The following is a 20,547-nucleotide window of genomic DNA, read 5'->3' as shown; positions in this document are numbered from 1 at the left end:
CTGCGCAGTGGCTGCTGCCCCTTCTTCCGCAGCACGCGCTACCGGTGGAGGATAGGACTTCTCAAACCCAGTGTGCACAAGAATGACCATCGGTGCTTAAAATGCACATTCCTAGACCCCACAGCTATAAAGTCTGAGTTAGTAAGACGAGGTACATTCCAGGTGTCTGCATCTTCTTAGCTAGCACCCGGATAGATGATTATAATGCTGGTGGTCTGCAGGCTACCCTTTGACAAATGCGTACCAGTAGATGTTAGCCAACTGCAGCTTCTACGCATAGAATTTCTTCCTGACCTCCCTGCATCCCACCCCCATCTTTCTGCGCTAATGTTGAATAAACAGACTCTGTTGCAGAAGTGACCGTTAAAGAAGTTGGTGTTTTTGACCTTCAGCTACCCTAAGGGACACAGCATCCTTGATTGGACGTGTCAAGTGGATTGCAGTCATCCTCTTTATTACCCATTTTTCTTCAGCAAATCTGGTGGCCGTCCTGCTGCTTTCCGGTCCGGCTCACGTTCCACGAGTAGCAGTGAAAACCGTGCAGGATGTATCACGGGCACAGATGTAGCCTTGCAGCGCTGGTCCCCAGGTCCCATCCCAATCACCGGCCCAATCTTTGCCTCTTGACAGATGTCCTTCCCCTGCTTATTACAGGATGAAGAAATGGTTTGGGGAGCGATAATTAGTTGGGTTTCTCTTCTAGGGTAGGAGGAATGTCAGTATCTCTGCTCTGATATTCTCCCAGTTTCATCCAAGGTGATGCTGGCAGGGGAGGAGAGGCTGACAAGGAGCAGGGGAAATAGCGTCTTTTGTGGACCAGTTGTGCACCAGACACCACCTGGGCGCTTTACACAGGTCACTTCTCATCTGCAGGACAGCCCTTCAAGGTGGATAAACTCGCCTTTCACAAATCAGGAACCTGAAGCTCAGAGGTGGTAAGGAGCTTGGCCCAAGTCCACGAGAAGCAAGGACTTTGGGCAGAGCTGAATTCACACACGGGCTTGTCCAACTCCAAAGCCATGGGCCTCCCCCTCTTGGCTTTTCTTCACTTTCTTTGTATCTCTAAGCCCCCAAAGCAAAACACTTTACCTTGCTGCCACCTGCTACCGACCAGGATGGCTCCTGGCTCCCAGGGACCTGCTGGGTTAGGCTTTCTTTAGTAATGGCATCTTCTCATTTGGATTTGGTTTTTTTGCTTTTTCTTCCTGTCTGGGCGAGTGACTATTAAGAGCTAGGTTTGATTATTTAGAAAGCACCATGCAGGGACCCAGTGGGTTGTAATTGGTAAATGTCTGAACCAAATACCATATTCCCTGCCAGTGACTGATTAAGGGATTATTACCATTTTAAAAGCAGTCTTTTAGAATTTAGGTTTTTTTTTTTTTTTACCATTTAAAAAATTACTGTTTTGATTCTGTTCAGAGAGGATTTTCCATCTTGGGTCTCTGTGGAGCTTCCATTGGAGTCTGTTTGGGGAAAAATGTGCCCTATAATGCTCCGTAAGTGACATTTCTGAACCTGGACCAGGTTCGCCAGCTCCATCCCCCAGTTTTTGCCTGTGTGAGATCTCCCATCTCCACCCCATGTTCTCCCTCCACCCCCCACCGCCAGAAGATGTCCTCAGTGGTGTTGGAGTAGGAAAAAAAATCTTCCTTCCTAATTTGGGAGAAATCTTACTTGAAAGAGGCAAGGGAAAAGGGAAGCAAAGCATTACAGGGCCCTTAATTTTCTTCGTTTTAACTTGGTTTAAAGATCAGTGGTTCTGAGCAGGCCCCCAGCGACTTTGTTAGGACTGTAATAAGATGAGCACACCTTTCATCTGAGGATCGGAAATGGCTTAACAGGCTCTAATTAAGCCTTCGGGAGAGGGAGGGACGAGGCAAGGGGAGGGGGGTTGTCTAGCTAAAGATGCAAAACTAACCTTTTCCATCGGCTCACTGTGTATTTGCAGTGGGGTACTGAAACCTTCTTCCTCTGTGCAGTGGAGATGGTAACCCCGCGACATTTGGCCTGGCTAAGCTCAAGGATTATGGAAACTAGGTTTGCACAGCACTCTCTTCTGCTTGCCTGTGGTTACATAGAAAGGCGTCTCTGTTGACATCATCATAAGAATGGCTACCATGTATTGGATGCACTGTGCTGGGGGGTGCACTTAAAATTTCTCATCTTTTTATCAATCGTGCATGAAAGCTCCTCTCTCCATCTTGCAGGTAGAGACACAGAGACAGAGAGAGTTCAAGTGGTGTATCTTCATCCATACAGCTAATTAGTTCCAGACTTAAGAACTGAGCCCACATCTGGCTGTCTTCAAAGGCCTTGGTCTTTCCACTCTGCAGAATTGCCCAGAACATGTTGGAGGAGACCTTTGAGGCCTCCAGTCTAATCTTCTGACCCAATGCAAGACTGTTCTCCACAGTGTCCCTGGGGGAAACAGCCACACAGCCTTTCCTTGAACATGTCCTGGGCTGGGACTTTTACCACCTCCCCAGGGACACATTCCAAAGTCTTCCAGGCATCGAGTCAAAATCTGCCTCCCAATCCTCCCCCTTTAAGCAGCCCAGAATAACCAGCTTTCTCCTCTTTACCAGCTCTTCAAATATTTGAACATAGTGTGATTTCACTTCATTCATTCATTCTTTCCTGAAATTTAGCATAAAATTTTTTTTGAGCACCTACTTCCTGTCAAGGGCTGGAAACACAAGATAGATGAGTCATGGTTCCTTCCAGAACTCCTCATCTTTGGGAAAGGCAAAAATGGCAGTCAGCAGTCCCTGTCCAGGGCTTGCGTTGTCCTGCCCCTCTGATTTTTCTCCTTCCCCAAACAACTGCCCGTAGTTGTTCCCCATGCGACACAGCAAACATCTCTCTCACCACTAATGCTCTTTGGTTTGTCTGGGGCTCTAGTAAAATGTGAGGCCCAAGTTAGGGACCAAGCTCCGGATGGCACTGAGAGCTAAGAGCGCTGTGGGATTTTCCCCTTCCTCACGCCAAACACTCACTTTCTAGTCACCATGCTGACTTGCTGACTGGAAGTTATTTTCAAACTTTTTGTTCATTCTGAACTCTGGGCCTTGGAGTCAATGAATTACTCCTAACCCCCACCAACAACATATACAGGGTTATTTTCATGTGAACTTTTCAGCCCTGAGCCACCTTTTCCTTAGACGATGGGTCCGTTTAACTCTGTTCCCACGGAGATGGAGAGATTGGCAGAGCTGGCCTGGAGTGGGCGAGTAAAAAGCACGGTGAACGGATAGCTGTATTTAGTTTTCCAAAGTTGATACCAACCCAGCTTTTCAAGGGCCTGATTTCCTGGGCTGACTTGAGTGTAGTTCTAACCAGGAACAGTGGGTAGACAAGATGGCTTTTGTGAGTCACCCGTGCAAACCAAGAACTCAAGGATACTGTGTCCTCTAGAAGGTTCAGGGAATCCATCTCCAACTTCCCGAAGTCCCTGCAGGTCCCACCAGTTGCTGGGAGGACAGTGCTGCCCTCTTCCCTGATGGAAGCCCACATGCTGGCACACCTGCCCGCCTGCCGGGGAAGGTTAGGTGGAATGGTCCAGGGTCTGTGGCAGCAGAACCAGCTTTGGCTGCACCGCTGGCAGTGTAAAGGCAGCTACAATTCATATCCTGGCCCTCTGTAGCCGGAGCACCAGGAAGTGTCCTCTCTTGCTTTGATGGCAATTTTAGCAGACCTGTTGTCCCCTCCTGTCCCCACCTCCAGACCCACCTCAAAAGCAAAGAACAATAGAAAACCCAAGAAACACACTGTCAGGTGAGAGTGTGCACTGCTGTCGCCTACACATGGCATTGAGGGAACAGTGAGGAGGGCATCACACTCTCTATGGACAGGTCCCCCTGCTGCCAGCATCTGCGCCCTGTCCCCCAGCCCCTCACAGTGTGAGCCTTTGGGAGACATGCGCTAACAAGAACAACCGGTAAGGTTCAGACAGGTTGCCAGTCGGGGCAGCTGCTCTGGGAGCACCGTGGTTGCTACTGTCTAATACATTTTCAGTCTGAGGAAGGAGTTTACCATAAATATGCAGATCCTTTGAAGCTGCCTTTGTGAGTCCTGGCTCAGAGCACTGGAGTGGGGTTTGATTGCTGGAAATCGAGAGTGCCAGCTCCCCGGCTGGGGGGCTGTTTGGTGGGCCACTCCCAGCCACTTGGCCTTTGATGAGGAAATTCTGAGGCAGCGGATTCCCAGGTGGAGGGAGGGGGAAAAAGAGATCAGATCAGTGGTCTGGGGGCTGCTTTGAAGGTGACAGAGAAGTCACTTATTTCTTCCTTTTTATTAAGGAGCCGGGAATAAGGGAATTGGCTTGTGGTTTAGAATGGTTGACAATATCTCACAGAATATCATAAATTCTTAGACTTGGAGGAGACCTGAAAGGCTATCGAGTCCAGCTTTCCCACTGGAGAAGGCAGACAGGAATGTCATTCCTGGGCTGAAAACCTCACGGTGGCCCCCGTTTGCTTTCAGGGTAAATGGCAGCTCCACAGCAAGGCTGTCATGTGCTGGGCCCTGCCTACTTTTTTTTCCTTTATTTTTTATTGTTGGAGTATAGTCAGTTACAATGTGTCAATTTCTGGTGTGCAGCCCTACCCACTTTTGAGCCTCCTCCCGTGCCACCCTGCACGCCCTGCCCCAGCAATGCTAGAGCACACACCAGGCTGTCTGACGCCCCGTGCCTGTCCCCTCACCCCCATACCCAGCCAGCCACTCCTGCTCACATCTCCAGAGTTCGGATCACCAAGCCCTTCCTTAGGGAGTCTTCCGGTGCCCCTTTTAACTGCTCCCTGTGCCTGCCTCTACTGTAGCACGCTCACACTGCTGTCCTTCCAGGCTTGGGTACTCCTTGAGTACTGACCCAGCACCGCCCAGCTGGGTCTGGGCTCAGCATGGGCCAGGAGAAAGGGTGCACCGCTGAACAAGGACTAGTGTGCACAGAGCTTTGGTGCTGGGACCTGGGGTGTGTGTGGGGAGCCCCAGGGACCGAGGATTTTGTCAAGACTTTTCCAAAGCCACTGCTCCCCGTTTGTTCAAGAGAGATTCCACATGACAAGCCTCCTGATTGGCAACTGGAATTTGAAAATTGGAGTGGAAGGCCCCTCAAATCTTTGATACGTTGCTCCCTTCCCATTGGCTTTCCATTCTCTAACAACAGTACGCCTCTGGTTAATTAAAAGTCTATTAAGTACCTCCTCCTGTGAGGGCATCTGGCTCTCCTGGTCACCCCTGGGATGACTGACAGCCAGGAGGCAGATGAGCTGGCTTTGGAAAGGTGTCACCTGAGGGCCTTCTCTCCTCCTGCCTCCCTTGGCCCACAGACTTCTAGTTCTTTCTCCCAAAGCACAGGGACTTCCAGCTTATCAGCTTTGATGGAAAATTCACTGGCTGCAGAAGCTTATTCACACATCAGCCAGCAAACAAATTAGAGCTACTTATATTTTCAAAAGGGGGGCTGCTTTTGGGCAGAGGAGCAGGGTTTGAAAGTGCTGCGTTTTAAATATATTTCTTGTAATATGCCCGATCACGCATCCTGCCTGAGCTCAGCCTGGGGAAGTTTGCCAGTTCTGAGTGACGACTTCCCGCGCCTCTTCAGCCAGCTCATGCCTGGGAGAGCTGGAAGGGCTGAGCTGCCAATTTAGTCTCATGAAGCAGCTCTGATGAGATGCGGGGCAGGCCCCAGGCCAGAGGTGTGGAGGAGCGAAGGCAGGCAGGCCAGGGGGAGGGGAAAACCCAGGGAGGTGAGAGGGAGCTGTGGCAGGGGCAGGCACCATGGGGATGTGGAAAGACTCAGGCTGAGTCCCAGCATTCCGCCACTCTGCTTCCTCAGTAAAACAGAGATGATGGTCATAATAATATCTGCTTTATGTGCATCATCAAATTATTGTGAGAACAAAATGAAATATTTTTTATAGCTGTGCCTTGAGGATTCTACTCTGTTGTGCAAATTTTAGTTCTGTTGTCTCTGGTGGAGATGTCTGTCCATATAATTCTCTATCTTTGCATGCGGTATTTCCTGGAAGCTCGCTTCTCGCCTGGTTCAGGGCGGAGAGAAAGACGAAGCAGGACTGAGCCATATGCTCACGTCACTCCTGCTGGAACTCCAGAGCCCCGCGAGAGGGATGAGGGGCCAGCCCATGCCAGCCATGCTCGCTGAGAATAAATTCTGCCAGCTGGCCCCTTCCTGCTTCAGGATGGGTTTCCCCACAGCCCTCCCCCACCTCTCCTTCTCTTTCCTCCATCCCTAACGTGGCAGTATCCCAGTTCCTCTTTGCAGTGGCTCTGGGTGAAGGTGAAAACCAGAAGTCGTGGCTGTACTCCTGGGAGAGTCCACAGTGGCACTGCCCATAGTGGAGCTGCTGATACCCCCAACTAAAAGCTCCCCATCCTTCCAGAGCACAGGGAGGCCCAGCCACACACAACGTCCCACCTGCAGCCTACATCCATCTAGGAGCAGCGAAGGGCCATCCTCAGTCCATCCCTAGAAGCCCAGTGATGCACCTTCCCCCTGCCCCCCAGCATTCCACTGACACCTGCTGGATGGGCAGCGAACAACTTCCTTCAGCCCAGATGCTTTGTTAGAATCACTAGTTCAATTGGCGTCTGCTGCTTAGAGCTCAAAGTTGTGTTTTATTAGTACGACTGCTTCCCCAAGATACTTCTGCACCCAGTGAGCTTAACAAATGAAGCCGGGCACTCTCCATGCCCTGACTGTGTCTCGTTCGTTGGCAGTAATTTTCCTGTAAGATGAAAATTCTCGAGCACGCCTGAGCTCTCTGATAAATTCTCTCCTCAGCAGCTAATTTGAAATACCTTCCATCTTCTGGAGGTGAGAGAGGGCTGAGCAGCTGAGTCTTCCTGTTTACAGACTCTGCCGTGCACTCACCCCATGCTAGTTTGATTACCTTCCAAAATGTTTAGAAGAGCGTCTGGGAGATCTTTTGACCGCACAAGAAAAAGAGGAAGTTGAGATGTAGGTGAAAGAAATGATCAAAATCTGGACTTCTGTCCAAGAAATTTCCCTGCCCTGCTCAGGGAAATTTAACTCCTAATACCCTAAGCTAGCTGGAGAGTCTGTTAGATCCCTGACAGCGTCACCGGGGATTGGTGTATTTAGCCAGCGCCGAGTGGAGTGAAGCGAGCTCTGCTCCTGCCCTAGACAATATTTATGTTTCCCCAGAGTCCCTGGAAAGAGCCACCACTGTCGGTTTGTTCTCTTTGGCAGGAGGAGTGGTGAGGGCTTGACCAAATTCCACTTCACATCCCAGAGGTTGGGGCTACGGAATGGAAGTCTGGGCACATCTGGGCAAGAGCCAAGCATTCAAGTGCAGACAAGTACCACTGATCCTTATTACTTGCAGATTCCATGTTTGCCAGCTGGTCTACTCTCTAAAATCCATTTCTGACCCCAATTCAGTACTCATGGCGCGCTTTGCAGACATGCACAGAGCAGTGAAAAATTTGAGTGGGTCGCCGGGCATGTTCCCAGCTGAGATCAAACGAGGGGAGGCTCTGCCTTGTTCTTTAGGCTCGTGTTGTAAACAAGTATCCTTTTCACGATCTCTTCAGTGTCATGTCTTTTTTCACATTTTTGTGCTTTTTCTTGGCGATTTCGCTGTTAAGATGACCCCCCCACACTTAGTTGCTGAAGTGCTGTCTAGTGTTCCTAAGTGCAGGAAACTGGGGTGTGCCTTACAAAGAAAATACAGGTGTTAGAAAAACATTCAGGCATGACTTAGAGTGCATTTGTTCAAAATTAATGAATCAGTAGCATATATTAAATAAGATGTCTATCAGCGGAAACACACATAAAACAAAGTTATGTGTTGATTGGTTGATGAAAATACTGTGACCAGAGGCTCTTAGGAACCCAGCCGTTTTTCCCTTAGGAGCAACGGTTCAATCTCCCCTAATTCAGTGTTTGTGGCTACTGTGTAGAACATTAACTACCATGAATAATGAGAATGCACTGTAACGAGCTCAGCCAGGAGAGAAGACCAGGAATGAGCAAACCTAATGAATGGCTGAAGTTCTCCCACAGTGGCCTTTCGTCTCCGCACTCGTTAACCCACACCTCTGCTCTCTTGTTTTCTCACACTGTCCAAGGACCTCATCTACCCCCTCGATACCCTGACCTTCCTCCTGATTCCCCTGACGTAGAAGTAGAATCGAGATCCTACACTCTTGGGATTAGTGTAGTGAAAGGATTAGTAAAGGTCCTCTGATCAAATGCTGAGATTCTTGCAAATGTGTTCTCATGAAGTAGCGTCTGTGCTTAAATGCCTCCAGCGTCGGGAGACTCACTACCTCTAGGGACAGCATATTCCATCACAGAAAGTTTGCGTTGTTAGAATGTTTATCTATTGGGTGGAATTCTTTCTTTCTCCTTTGGTCCTTAGTTCTGGTTCTTGGGTTCACACGTGTATTTCATCCTTCCCATGACTGCCTTTAACTTTTCCTTCTAGCATGTGGTTTCAGTCTCTTTACCTTCCTGGTCCGTATATTTAGCACACACTCCAGGTAGTCTGTGCTCCACCTGAGGAGTGCTGCCTGGAACAGGGTGCAATATTCCAGGCGTGGTCTGAGCAGAGGAACACTCTCTTCCCTTGCATCATACCTGCTACTGAATGGGTGCTCAGTAAATACCGGTTGCATTGAATAATAATGTGTAACACTTTGAGATTTATTTCCGTGTTAACCAAACTGAGCGTCTTTGCTCTCAGACTAGGCTCTTTCATGGAGGGACGCCAGGTATCAGCCACGGGGCTCAGAGAGAGCTGTCCCCTCACAGGTGGGAGAGGGCCCTTCCCGGTACCCCTCTCGTAGGTGGCCATCTGTTTCACCTTCATGCCTGGGCAGCTGAGCTTCTGGTGCCCTCCTCCCATCTCCTCCCGAGTCCTCTTTGTGTCGTCCCTCTCAGGCCTGTCTCTCCCTGGCTTTGCCCCAAAACTCTTTGAAGAACTATACCCCATTATAAATCCACCTGGCGTCTTCAGGAATTCATGTTGGAGCTGGAAGGGGCTAGATGAGATCCTTCTTCTGTAGGTAAAATAACTGAAGATGAAAAAGAAGGGACTCGCCCAAAGGAATTTCATAATTCAATTCAACAGATGCTTATCGATTACCCATCCTGGGCCAGGCACTGTCCTGGGAGCGGGAATGACAAAGGGGAATTTATTAATGCAATTGTCAAATATTTACTAAGCATTGATTCCACGCAAGGCATTAGGGATACATGAGGAGTAAGACAGAGTCTCATCAGTCAGGGAATCTATTTTCTAGTGGGGGAAATGGACTTGAAACAAATAATTATCTAAATAATTGCATGAAATAGATAATTATCTAAACGATTGCATGTTGAGTGCTACAAAGGAGAAACTCAGGGCGTTATGGGTGTGTCCCTATGACGGTGATGCACTGAGTCAAGGGCTGGGAAAGGCATCCCCAAGGAGGTGACATTCAGGCCAAAGGCGATGGATGGCTGGGCATCCCCAAGTGAAGGGGAGTGTATGAGCCCAAACAAGAGCTCCCAGCCTGATGGTCACGGGCGGGATTTGAGACCAGAGCCAGTCAGGAAGTCAGAATTCCTGACGCTTTTCTTTTTCCACTGTACCCCACTGTCCCCTTCTGCAGGCTTTATTTAAATGTCCTCATCTAAATACGTAAGTCAGAGTCAAAGACAAAGGAAAGCAGAGACTGACCTCAGGGACGGGGACTCTCAGGCGGGAAGGCTTACGGCAAATACCAACGGATGAGGAATAACAGTTCAAATGTTTACCAGATGTTTAACTGCATATCCACAGCCCAGGAAAATTAATATCTTGGGGGCAGTGCCGCAGAGTGGACCTGCCTAGGTTTGAATCTGAATCAACTATGGAACTTTGGGCAAAGAAACCTCACCTCTTGGAGCCTCAGTTTTCTAATCTGCGAAACAGGGATGACAGCTGTACCACCCTTACAGTGTGGCTGGGAAGATTAAATTAGACGACAAATGTAAAGCATTTAGTCCAGTATTTAGCACACAGTAAATGTTCAAAAGGATCTGCTTGTATGGTTTTCTTGTAGTTAGTCATTTAGTTACAAGTGACTGGGATAGGAGTTCATTGATGCCAAAAATACATTTACGGAGCATCAGCCGTGTCCCAGGTACTCTGCGAGGGGCTGGTTATAGAGCAGTGAACAGGTAAGGTGTCCAGATGCCCGGCGCCAGGCACGTTCATCCTTTTTGAGCATGACTTGCATTTAGGTTGCAATCCAGGCGGCACCTTAACACCCACCTACACATAATTGAAACCAAAGCTTATGAAACAATAGTTGCCCCCGCTCTGTGGATTGCACTCCGATCTATTCTAGACACATATTTCATTTTCAGAATGCAGGTCTTGACCTACTAAATTGATTTCGTAACCCACTAATGGGGAGCAGCCACAGCTGAACCAAACAGTGCCTTAGACCAGCTCAGCTGAAGGTTGAAGCCCAGGGAAAGCTCATTCGATATGGCGTCCCCGCGGCTTTCCCTGGGCTTAGTTTCTGATCTCTTACCTTTGGCATTTGCCACTGTTGTCCTTTGAACCCGAGTTTTCACAGTATTCTGCATGTAAGCACATATTTTGTGCTAGAAGAATATTTTGGCTGAAAGAATGGGGTCTTCAGCCAACATCAACATCTCCGTTTGTTCCCCAGATCAGCCCCTCAGGCACCAGCCGTTCCTCACAACCCAGTCTCCCATTTGAACTCAACTTCTACGACTGGAGACACTGGATTTAAATTCAGTTAACATTTTGTTCCTTCATGCCAGGGGTTCACTGTGGAGGCTTACATTACAAACCCTTTCCCTGGTCGTGCATCAAGGCACAGACCCGTACTACAGAGACTCTAAACTGTGCTCAGTCTCAATTCCTGGGGTCTCCAGCCCCCGTGATTCTGATTCACACCAGACTGTCGTTTTTCCTGCCTATAGATTGAAACGAGCTCTGTGCACTCGCGGAGACACTAGGACATTATTGTGGGTATTCTTCCGAATGAGAACTTTAACTTTGAATCCTGCTCCTGAGGTTAAAAAACGTGAGTCATTGGTTATGGCTCGTCCAACTTTGGATGGCCCTAGAGAACAAGGATCTGGAATAAAAAGCTTGCATTTTGTTGTAGGCTAATAAGCTTTTTTTTTCCATTTTTTTAATTGAAATACAGTCAGTTTACAATGTTGTGTCAGTTTCTGGTGTACAGCATAATTTTTCAGTCATACATATACATACGTATATTCCTTTTCATATTCTTTTTCACTATAGGTTACTAAAAGATTGAACATAGCTCCCTGTGCTATACAGAAGAAACGTGTTATTTGTCGGTCCTACATACAGTAGTTAGCATTTGCAAATCTCGAACTCCCAATTTATCCCTTCCCACTCTTTTTCCCCTTTGGTAACCATGAGTTGGTTTTCTACGTCTGTGGGTCTGTTTCTGTTTTGTAAATAAGTTCATGGCTGTCTTTTTAAAAATATTCCACAAATAAGTGATATCATATGGTATTTTTCTTTCTCTTTCTGGCTTACTTCACTTAGAGTGAGGATCTCCAGGTCCATCCATGTTGCTGCAAATGGCATTATTGTATTGTTTTTGATGTAGGCCTTTAAACTTTTGATCTGTGATCGCCTCATATCAGCCCAACAAGAGGAGAAGGGAAGAAAGACTAACCACCCTTATCTTATAGGTAGCAAAACTGGCTTCCCAAGGCCACATGCAAATGTCAGGGTGGAACTTGACTTCCGGTCAGCTGCATGTCCACCAGATGGACGATAGTGCTATTATCTTAGGTTCCCATGGTTTATTATGGCTCATCAAAAGCCATCATACACACTAACTCGGTTGATTATCAATAGCAATGCTGTACAATGGACAGGCAGACTCATTTATTTCTATTTTTCGGATAGAAAGATTCAGAGAGGTTAAGTGACTTGCTCAAGGTCACACAGCTTACGCAAAGGAGTTAAGAAAATGTGTGTCTTCTGGCTCCCTCCCTCTGTGCTAAGCCCCTAAGAAACTACCATTTGCCTTGACCAGGCTCATTCTTGGGGACTCTTGTAGCTGACACCCTTCAGGGCTATATTCACCGAAGAACAGGTTCACAGTGATCAGGGAGGTATATGGAAGGCCCAGGTCTTAAGGTCGGGATGGCTTGTACCTGCCCTGACCCGACCAGATGGTATAGTAGCAAATAGAATGTGAGTTCAAATTCCAGTTTCATCCCCTATTAACTGTAATTCTCAGCTAGCTGCTTGACATCTCTGAGTTTCAGTTTTATTTATTCATTCATCATTCAACAAAAATTTGTATGACGTGCCTGCATTAAGCATTTTTACTGCTGTCCGAAGTGCCTGCATTTCTGAGGTGGGAGTACGGAGAGGATTATTATGCAGAATCAGGGAAATTTATGTAAACAAACCGTGTGACTAAGTGCCCAGCCTGCAGAGGTGATCAGTAAGTGTTCGTGAAGTCTTGATTCTGGAGCAGAAGGACTTGCCGGGCCTTGGAGTTATGTCAGCCTGTCTGCAAGCTGGATCCTGGTAGCACTGAGTGCAGAGACCATCTCAACGCACATAAAATATTAAATGTTATAGAGCCGTGTGCCTACCCACGGAGGCAGGTACAGATGTGAGAAAATCCCTCAGGCCTTTCAAAATGAGTCCCTTTCTACCTGGTTGGGAGAGAACAAAGCAGAATGACAACCCTGAGTGATTCCAAGGGGAGCAGGAGGCGTGTGGCTGCTCTGGGCTGGACCGCCCAGCTCAGGCGGCCACGGAGGGCTCTCCGTCAGCGCACAGGGAGAAAGACAAGCGCTGAGCAGTGGTCTCATTAGTGAATGTAGAATGACAGCCAGAGACAGATGTTTTAAAGGAAGAGAATGTGGCTCGGGAAGAAGTTTGACTTTGGGAGTTAAAGGGGAGGTCCCGGAGGTAGTGATTTTTAAACTGAGGACTGAGGGATACGCATAAACTGGACCAGGGTTTAGAAAACTTCTTTATTATTATTATTATTATTATTATTATTATTATTATTATTATTATTATTATTATTATTTGCAGGGGGAAGGTAATTAGATTTTATTAGTTATTTTTAGAAGGGGTGCTGGGGATTGAACCGTGGACCTCGTGCATGCTAAGCACGCACTCTACCACTTGAGCTATACCCTCCCCCCTGGAAAACTTCTACAAAACAAGCCCAGAGAGTAAACATTTAGACTTCGCAGCTTTCCTGTTGTAGATGAACGCAGTCAGACAGCACATCAGTGAACGGGCGTGGCTGTGTTCCAATAAAACTATTTCCTGCAACAGGCAGCGGGCCGGATGGAGCCCACAGTCCGTGGTTTGCCAACCCCTGAACTAGCTGAAATAGGGCTGGGGGTCAGGGGGCCGTGCAGCAAGGAGACTTCCAGACAGGAAATGGCGCGCACAGAGACCCGGGCAGGAAGGAGCTTGCTGCACTGGAACACGTAGTTGTGACCGGAGCACAGATAAAGCTGGAGAAGCTGGGCTGTGAGATGAACATGGGGAGAGGCCCGCGGCCGGGCCTCGCTGGGCCTGGTGGACTGTGTTAAGGATTTTGGTCTCTGTCCTTCAACCGAAGTGGGAAAAGAATTGAAGAGTTTTCACCAGGGGTTGGTGTGATCATATTTGAGCTTTTTAGAGGCAGCTGGTTGCTGTTGTCTGGAGAACAGAACCAGGAGAGGTCCTAGGATCCTAGTCCAGGCAGGTTCAGTGGGAATTTGGACTAGGGTGGAGGCCAGGGAAGGGTGAGGCTCGGGAACATTAACTGACTTGCTCAGCATCACCCAGCCCTATGGACGAGGTGTTGGATGCTAATGCGAGTCTCCAGACTGCAGGTGACCCACAACCAGCTCTTTCAGGAAGCAGCAGAGGACGCCTGTGGTCAGGACCCCTGGGCAAGCATTGCTCACGGTGTGTTGCTGAGGGAGTGACCAGCTTGCTTACGCTGACGCAGGGTCACTCAGCAGACCAAACGCAAGTCTCTGACACTCGTTCAGTGGTACAGCAGTTGCCCCTCTGAGGGACCACGGGTTGCCCACATCAGTGTCACAGAGCCTGTTCACTAAACCCCCTCGGCCCATCAGGCCTTATCTGTGCTTTCCTTCCAGTAATTCTTTCAACCTCCATCTCCCGGTGACTCACCCAGGGCTCCCAACACAGCTGCTGGAAGGACAAGGGCTCTTCGACACAGCTGTCGTGAGAGCAGTCGAAAGTGACAGTCCACAGTGAGAAAAGAAACACTATGAAAAGTAGACAAAGTAACTTATGAAAGCACAGAAATGAGCGGAAGAAGACGCCACGTTTCAATAACCAGTGAGCAGACAGTGTAGTAACTGGCTTCGTGGTGGTGACACTGTATGAAGGTAAAGGTGTCCCCTCTGCGTAGGGGGACAGCAGAAAGTTTAATTTCCTATGAAAGAATTTTGGGAAATACTACTTTCAAATAAATAATTAAATCCCCTATGTGTTAGTGCTTAAAGGAGTAAGATTATTTTTAATTCGTATGTATTCTGTGTCCTTTGGGGATGTTGGATAAAGGATACTTTCTGTGCATGTGCAGACGCATCCCCTGTCAGTTATGTTGGCCTGAATTTTCACATTTGACAAAAGACTTCTTTCATCAGTTGCTTTCTAAGAGCAAGGACTCAGGAGTGTGATCCACATTTGTTTTCCACATCATGATCTCAATTACGCAGCACATTGACCTTGTTTTGAATCCGGTTTTTTTTCCTACCTACCAGCTCTGTGACTTGGGTAAATTATTACCTTATGTGGACTTTCCTTTCCTTACTAATAAAGTAGGGTGGCCGTGAGATTCGTATGCAATCCGGTGGCACCCCGGCTAGCGAGATCCCATCGTGCACTTCTCTTCCCAACGCGATGTCCTGTGACATGCTGGCAGCTTGACATCAGCCATGGTTGGGAGTGTTTATACTGCAGAAATTGGCAAATCAAACGAGTCAGGGCCTTTTTTCCCAGAGAGCCCTTTGGGCCTTCAGCCACTGTCCACTCCTGCACGCCTGCCCCTCCCTGTCCCCGTGTTTGTGGTCAGAGCCGCTCTTCGCGCTGCTCTAATCCAGGCTGCATCAGAACCCCTGGAATTCGTGCTGTGGGCCTCTGCACCTGGGGTGTCGGGTGCAGTCAGCCTGGGCCTGGGAATTTGCATTTCTGGTGCTGACGTTGCTGGTCCAGGAACCAAAACCTTGAGACTCAGGTCTAGTCTAATAACGTCTGCAGTGCCAAGTGTGGGGCACGGAAGCGATCCCACCTTCTGTCTCAGATGATGGCATGACAAATTCCGTGAATGCTTGCCTGGTTCTCTGCACCTATACCATCTGACTTAATCTCCTTAAGAACCTTATGAGGGAATCATGGCTATTTTAATCCCCATTTTGTAGATGGGGAAACTGAGGCTCAGAGGGATTGTGACTCAGGGTCACACAGCTCATAAACAGAGAAGCAAGTAAAACTCAGGTCTTCCAGCTGTGGGGTGACTGTGTCTGTGATGCGGACCGTGATGCTCACTGGCAAGTGGAGCATCCACATGCCCGGCTGTGCGCCCGCAGGGCCACATCAGCCCAGGGGGAGCCTTTACCTGCATTAAGGTGCTGTGTAGGCTAGCAGTGGTGGTGTCCACATGCACGCCCTCTCCTCCTTTCACTGCAGCCCCTGGGGTCTCGAAACTGGTGGAAAGGCAGAGCCCATGGGAGAGACAGGAAGTGCCAAGAGAGGGCCCCAGAAGGACATTATTTGAAGCATAATCAAGCCTGCACATGTGGGCATGTGGAAAAGGCTTACAAAACAGCTGTTCCTGCAGGAGGTTTGGGGGCAGGTGTCAGCGGGGTGGAGCAAGGGAATTTGGCTGCAGGCAGAGCCGCAGATTGTCAGTGATGAGAGCTATGTATCCTGCCTGCCCCTGGCATGTGTGTGGCCTGGAAGGTGCCCGCTGGGTGGGGCAATCAGCCTGGATCCCAGGGCACCTGGCTCTGTCTCTCGCTCTCCCTCCCACTGCCTTTCTGCAATTAGATTGCACTGAGTAATAGCTGCCAAGCTGCTTTGTTGGATCTGATGAGTTTATTAATTTCTTGGGGCTAATGGGATGGTGGGTGGGAGAATCATTTCCTGACTAGAGCCTGGGGACTAATTAGTCTCCTTGCCATGTCTCCAGAGGTGGGAGGTGGGTGGGGGACATTGCTCAGGCTGTTGGATCTGGCTCTGGGTAAATCATTTCTATCCTCGGCTTTTGTGGGAACCTGTCTTGTGGTTTGGGTCAGCCAGGGAGTCTGGGGCTGAGGCAGGCGATTAGTGAGGATTGGGTCCCTCGAGAACAGGGTGGGAAATTTGGGGGGAAGGAATGAGGTCTTGCTGGCCCTGTCAGTGTGAAGTGCGTGTTTAGGGGGGCAGGACTCTAAGAAGTCCAGTCCTGTCCCAAATATCCAGATGCTAACATCTGGCCCAATTGTTCTTTACGTCCTCTGTCCAAAACCAGCCCTTCCCATCCTTGGAGACCACCAGGAGCCAGTTCTAGCCGCTTCAGAGACAGGGAAATAGCCTCATTTCACCTGGCTTTGTGGATGTAAGGGTTCAGGAGTAAAGAGCTGTGTGCGGGATTCTTGCTGGGGGGCTGAGGTCCCTTGCAGCCTTTCTCTGGTTGGGCCAGGCCTGCTTATGTGGAGGGCATGGCCATCCGCCCTTCAAGGGATAGCAGCAGAGACGGGAAAGATCTTGGATTCAGGAGTCAGACAGCTCTGGGTTCCAGCCTGTGTACCACCTTGGGCAAGCCGTTGAACCTCTGAGCCTCAGTTTCCTCATGAGTAATGTAAAAACGCCATCACTGCTCCCCAGGGGTGGTGGGAGAAGTCAGAGATGATGGAACACATCTCCACACCGGGTGTCCCGTGCCTCTTGTTGCCCTTTCAGTTCCCCTAGCAGCTCGCCCCTCATGCTCCCCACCCCTCTTCCCTGCAGAGAGAGGGGAGGAGGGGAAGCTCAGGCAATACCTTGACCTGGCTAGTCCCTCTGAGAGACAGCAGGCACTCCCAGAGCCCGAGGGGGCTCCCCTGCCTCCTGCCCACGTCTCACCCACAGCAGCAGTCAGCTGATAGGAGATGATGGCTTCCCCTGCCTCCGGGTACCGGCCCCTCATGCTCAGGTGTGAGCATGAGTAGGTCAGCCCCTCGCAGGCTGGTGGGGGAGACAGATAAGTAAACACAACGTGCAGTAGGACACTGGAGAGCCAGGCAGGATGGCCACAGAGGCTTCCTTAAGAAGACTCAACCGGTGCTCAGGGCACAGGGGTTAGAGCTCCAGGCGTCTCAGCTGATGGGAGGTGGCCTCAGACAAGCTGAGTGAGCTCTTTAATCTTGGTGTCTGTCCCTTTGTCTGTCACATGGGGCTTCCCAGGTGGCTATGCAGGAGACACTGCTTGTAAATGAAAATGAACGGGAGTGTGTACATCATTCTTCTGCTGTCCCAGAAGTGGAGAAAGCTGCCCAGCCCCCTCCAGGTGGCGTGCTCGCTGAGGCTCAGAGAGGAGGTTTTGATTATCTCCCTGCTGGCAGATGAAAGGCTCACTTTCAGAGACGATCAAGCTCTTGCCTGGAGCTGGAGGGGTCCAGCTTGGCCCCCTCCCCCTCAAACTCTGGACCATGACGTCGGGGAGATGGTTACTGCTCCCCAGGACTCTCAATCCTCTGGCCCTGGGGTGGGGATGTGGGGGCCAGAGGTGAGACATGGCTCCATTGTGGTTGGACCTTCCACAAAAAGAGCCCAGAGCCCAGCCCTGGTGGGTAGAGCCACATGGCATCCTGGGAACTTGTGAGGGTTTTCCAGGGAAGCTGCTGCTGGTGCCCGGAGATGCCTGGCAGAGGCGGGTGTGTGCATTTCATTGAGTTTCCAGCCAGCTGTCAGCCGTCTCTCCTGGCTGCCCACCTCCAACACTCAGCCCCAGAAAGATTTGCCAGGGGCTCCAGCTAACAGAAATATATTGGTATTGCACACACGTATGTGTAGTTATAAAAAGGGTTCCACTGGGAAAACAAACCATCTAAAAACCCGATGATGTTGAGTTTCGATTTAGGTGACTTTCTAGAATGGGGAACTGAGTAAGTTGTGGATTTTTTCCCCCTAGAAGATAAGATGATAGAACAGAGAAAGGAAAAGAGCATTTATTCTTGAGTCTCAGCTTAACTACATCCTCACAATGAAGTTTCTGTTATTCCCATTTTACAGATGAGGAAACATGTTCAGAGAGGTTCAGTAACCCTTCCGGGGTTATGCAGTCGAGATCCATGTGCCTGGGTCTAGCTGAATAATGTAACATCAAACTGGCACATCTGTGATGTCAGTTGGCTCTGAGAAGGAGGCAGGGCAAACACTGGGGAAAACAGCTGGGGAAACTGAGACTTGGAAAGATTCAAGTAATTGGCCTAAGTTCTCGCAGCCAGCAAGGGGACCCACCAGGACTAGGACCTGGGGCTTCCTTCCCCCTCTGTTCATCCACGCACTGAATCATTCGGCAAACTTTCGTCAAGGAGTCTCGTGTATGCCGTTCTCTCTCGTAGCCGTTCTGACTCTTACGGAGACGGTGAGGGTGACCGAGGGCGGCCTGGAGCAGAAGGGCTGCGCGGCTCAGTCCTGCCTCAAGATGGCGCAGGTGCACGTGCTCCCGTCCCCTCCACGTGAGAGCACGTCCCCGGACTGCAGCCCGTTCCTGTTTTCTTTCTCCATTTCCCTCTTCCTCGTCTCTTAAGTCTTCCCGTCCCCTCAGGTCTCCCCACCCTTCCCTGACTGCCCACCCTGCCCTACGTCACAAGAACCCTGCCCAAGCCCAGCCGCTCTGCTCCACACACCGCATCATCCGTCCTTCTCTGGTTTCCATGCGGCCCAGCCGGATTCAGGGGACTGGCCTCTCGGCTGCCCCAAGCCTGGCGGCCTGCAGGACCTCAGCAGCCCAGCTCCCCAGCCGCCTCCTTCCCCCACCCCTTCCCAGACTCTCTCCTTGGTCTTCTCAGATTGGCCAGTGGCACGTGGCGGATGGCCTCAGCATGGACAGCCGCCTCTACGCCTCCAACATCTCCGACAGTCTCTTCAACACCACCCTGGTCGTCACCACCATCCTGGTAAGCAGGGGCCCCCCCAGGGCCTCCCAGCTGCCGCTCCCCAGGGTTCCCCCTCCATCCCTCAGTGCTCACAGCCTCCCAGTGAACAGAAGGTGGAGGGCTAATCACAACCCCGAGGCCAATTTATGACAGTGTAATTAAACTCAAGTTGCTATTTCATATGGAAATATCTGATGAGTTCCAAAGAGCTGGGGAAGAGGGGTGGGGTGGAGAAACCCCACAGCTGGTGGATGCCTCTTCCCGGGGCAGCTGTGCGTGGCCAAGGGAAGGGCACCTTATGACTCAGGTGGGAGAAGTCCACCGGGGTGGCCCCAGCTCTTCACAACAGCCTACTTTGCTGGTACCTTCATGTACAAATTCCTCCCTCTGCCCCCACCCCTGCCAGTGGACACCTGAATTTCGGTGGGTTTTCATGGCCAGATGATCAAAAGACTGTTCTCAATCTCTAGAGCAAGGGCCCATCTGCCTTTTTTATCTGATTCAATTCTCTTTGACAATTAGCAAGCCCTTCCGCCTGTGCGCCAGGCACTGGGGCTTCCTTCCTGCTCATCCCTGGAGTCACCAAGATGAGGAAGACTCAGTCTCTGTCCTCGAAGAGGCTGTAACTTAGCAGATGGCACGAGTCAAGTACATTCATGGCCAAGGTCTTCTTCCTCCCCACACCTGAAGATCTCATATTTTAAAAGATTTGTCAATTAAACCAACTACATCTATTAAGCAATAATATATAGTTTGCTGTAATTTGCTAAGGAATAGTTTGTCCCCCTCCCCCAACTTCCTTTTAACAGATCGAAACCATATTTGCCTGCCTGGCCCAGCATCTTATCAGCAGGAGATGACCAGAGTGGCCACGCTGATAGAATTCCAGCCCCAAACAGAGATTTGACTTTTCAGTTGGCCGGTTCAGCCTTATCATTGCTAACTGTGCAAGTCTAGAAATGTGACCGTTTCAGGCTTTCCAGATAATGAAAAGAGGTCAGGGACCACCATCACTACCCCCACGAACCCCCAGGGCCCAGGAGCCTGGGACCAGAATTACTGACCTACTGTAAGCCAAGGGGCACGAAAGCCAGGAAGGAGGCGCACGCGTAGCCCAGTGGGCATTGAAGGGAAGAACAGTCCCGTCCCATCCAGGAGGTCAGCGAAGCCTTCAGAGAAGAGGGACGTGGAGGATGGGCCACCAAAGACAGGGAGATATGGGGAGGCAGAGGTGAATGAGGGAGAGCGTCGTCAGGCACTCAGGAAGTGCCGAGGAGCGCCGGTTTCCGGGAAATGGGCATTGGTAGAGGGGAAAGACATGAAGCCAGGAGAGTGGCTTGGGTCCAAAGTGCACAGGAACTTGAATGCCAGGCTCGTCTATTTTCCCTTCA

At 50.0% G+C, this 20,547-nt stretch overlaps 1 protein-coding gene across 2 annotated transcripts in view; it reads left to right on the top strand.

Moving 5' to 3' along the window:
* Window positions 1-20,547, top strand: part of GRIK4 (glutamate ionotropic receptor kainate type subunit 4) — a 388,102-nt gene that overhangs the window by 293,806 nt on the left and 73,749 nt on the right. For both annotated transcript variants that reach the window (XM_072953873.1, XM_072953874.1), the window contains one exon: window positions 19,070-19,177. In XM_072953873.1, coding sequence (XP_072809974.1) covers window positions 19,070-19,177 — 108 coding nt within the window. The remainder of the gene's footprint in view (window positions 1-19,069; window positions 19,178-20,547) is intronic.

This window comes from Vicugna pacos, chromosome 33 (assembly GCF_048564905.1).
Source record: "Vicugna pacos chromosome 33, VicPac4, whole genome shotgun sequence".
Taxonomy (NCBI): Eukaryota; Metazoa; Chordata; class Mammalia; order Artiodactyla; family Camelidae; genus Vicugna; species Vicugna pacos.
This window is presented reverse-complemented; position numbering and strand designations above follow the sequence as displayed.